Consider the following 2,492-nt stretch of genomic DNA (forward strand, 5'->3'; position numbering starts at 1 on the left):
AGTAAAATTTTGGGTGCTCACCGCCATTTTAGCACCTACTTTCCTTGAAGCTGCAAAAGTCCAAAGATATTGAAAAAGATAATCACGATAAAGGAATGCTTTTACATCCCTAAATTACGGAGCATTACATAAGTTATAATTTTCTTTTCTTTTTAATAAATCGAAAAATACCGAGCATGTTGGAAGTTGGCCCATGGGCGATACCTTTGGTAAAAGGCTGTGTAACACGTGTTTGTTGCAAAGCCTGTTCAATTCATGATCCACATTTTCATTGAATTTTTTCGGTTTGCTCACGTACAATGCAGTGAGATTCCAACAGCGGTTTATAGTGGGTCCTACTGATCCCGTCGCAACTGGGAAAAAACGTGGGATTGGATTCTTCGCAAAGTGCGCTTCACCTCACGCGGGATTTCTGCTGTTCCATCCACCACTAGCTATCGATATACTGTAGACAATTTTGTGATATATTGTAGACAATTTTGCGGATGGGAAGGTGGTGTGGAGTCTGTAACCCAACTCTATGCAACGTCTATCAAAACAGGGCTTTCTGTTTTATGTGTTTTGTGTTTGTCTCAGTATTTCCTTGCAGAGATGGCCACCTATTCCCATGTTTCTCAGAGTAAGAGAGGGAGAGATGAATACTGGAATGGCGGATTCGCTTTGCCAGACGTAAAACGAACCATTAGCAGAGCGTTGGCGTATGACAGCGATCTCACGAGCTTGCTCGACAAGATCGATGATATGGATAACAAAGTCAGTAACCCAGAAGGGATTGATGCTATCAATGAGCTTGACGGCGAGATCGGATTGAACGCGGTTCAAAAGTCTATAATGATGAAGGCGGAAATCGGGTTGAAGGCACAAACACATAATGATTTTAGGTCTACTGACGAGAAGGGAAGTAATGATCAGATGGGTTCTATTAAAGAAGACGAGTTGACAGAGCGGAATTCTGAAGCAACGACCTCAGTTTGCTATGTAAAAGACTTCAAGGATCCCGACGATGTTGGTGCAGAACTTGGCTTCTTGGAAGACCATATCTGTCCCCACGAATTTGGAATCATCATTAACTACATCGAGGGAGATTCAATCGCCAATACTATGGACTATTCGGATGCGGGGTATGGATATGCTGAGACTACGGAGGATTTCTATGGGTCTCTGTGGGACAATGATATTTGGCAGTTGAATGAACATTTGGTTATTCAAAATGATCTTGAATCGCCACAACAAAAATAATTTGGGATTAGTGGAGCCGAGTTTCATGACGTTTAGAACGATTTTAAACCAGTTCAACAATAGAGCAACGATCATGAAGTATTGTAACATGCATATTGAAAGAAACATTTCCTGATTTTGTATGTGAAAAAACATAATCAGTGCCGAGTATGTCAGTTTGTTTCCAAGGCTATTTCCTCCGAACTGTCACTCTGTGAATCCAATAGCAAATCAAAATTTTACTTTAAAAAACAAGGTCAAGGAGGAACCTTCAGCTGAAGTTTTTATAACTTGATTTTGTTAAATCATTTATATGTTTTCACACTAGGCGTTTTGTCAAAATGTGATCAACGAAATGTTTAGTTGAATCGTGAAAGATTTTTAGTCGAAGTGGAATCAATAGAGTTGTTAAAATTTCTAAATAGAGTTGTTAAAATCTCTATTTTTTAAAACTTTTTTTGGATTTTTTTGGTTTAATTTTTCTAAAACTCTATAAGAATTTATTGAAATCACAAGTTTGATGGGTAGCACTTATACAATCCAAGTGTTTTACGAGTTTTTCAGGTGCCGAATCTATATATACAATAAAAAAGCCAATTTAAATAACACAATCAAAATTTCACCTCAAATATTTTCACCAGATTTATCACAAAAAATCATAAGAGAGAAAATGGCCAAATTTTTAGGGATATATTCAGTCTAGGCAGGGTAGCCAGCTTGGACGTACGCAAATGGCCTTTCCTTGAGGATTGCGCAGTTTTGACAGGGTGTGAGATCACTGTGAGAGATCAGTGTTCCACTTGATTAAAAGTTTTCCACTTGGTAATAGAAGGATCACCTAAGAAAAACAACGCAAGTAAATAGGAGCTTCAATTGCTTTATCACCTCAATATTTATATTTCTATCTGAGTTGTCATCCGTTAGTATCAATGTCGATTTTTAGCAACTTAATGATACTATGAAACTGAGATGTGTTTTAAAATATTGATGTCTGTTATTACCACAAAGATGAAGCGGACATAAAGCAACATCCGTGATAGGAACTTCAATTTTTCTGTCACTAATGTATTCATTCTTCCACTATGTCTAACTCTTTCACAGTTGAATGATTCTTAAATCTAACGACTCTGGAGTCGAGACTTTTCCCACAATAAACATGGATATATTCTTATGGATTTGTATATTGTTCATAATGTTTACATGAAAACATGGTTCGACTTCCCATTCGTTGGATGCACTGAACAGTTTCTTCGTGCTACACGACATTGACATTT

General features: G+C 37.5%; 1 protein-coding gene across 1 annotated transcript; it reads left to right on the forward strand.

The window, feature by feature from the left end:
- Positions 1-512: 512 nt before the first annotated feature.
- Positions 513-1,467, forward strand: LOC149171714 (uncharacterized). The gene has a single exon (XM_089427570.1). It carries the CDS (start codon positions 592-594, stop codon positions 1,237-1,239), a length of 648 nt encoding a protein of 215 aa, XP_089283696.1. The 5' UTR covers positions 513-591; the 3' UTR covers positions 1,240-1,467.
- The last annotated feature ends 1,025 nt before the right edge of the window (positions 1,468-2,492 follow it).

The sequence above is a fragment of the Pinus tabuliformis genome, chromosome 4_2 (assembly GCF_031772625.1).
Source record: "Pinus tabuliformis cultivar Carrire ecotype Pingquan chromosome 4_2, CPIR1, whole genome shotgun sequence".
Classification (NCBI taxonomy): Eukaryota; Viridiplantae; Streptophyta; class Pinopsida; order Pinales; family Pinaceae; genus Pinus; species Pinus tabuliformis.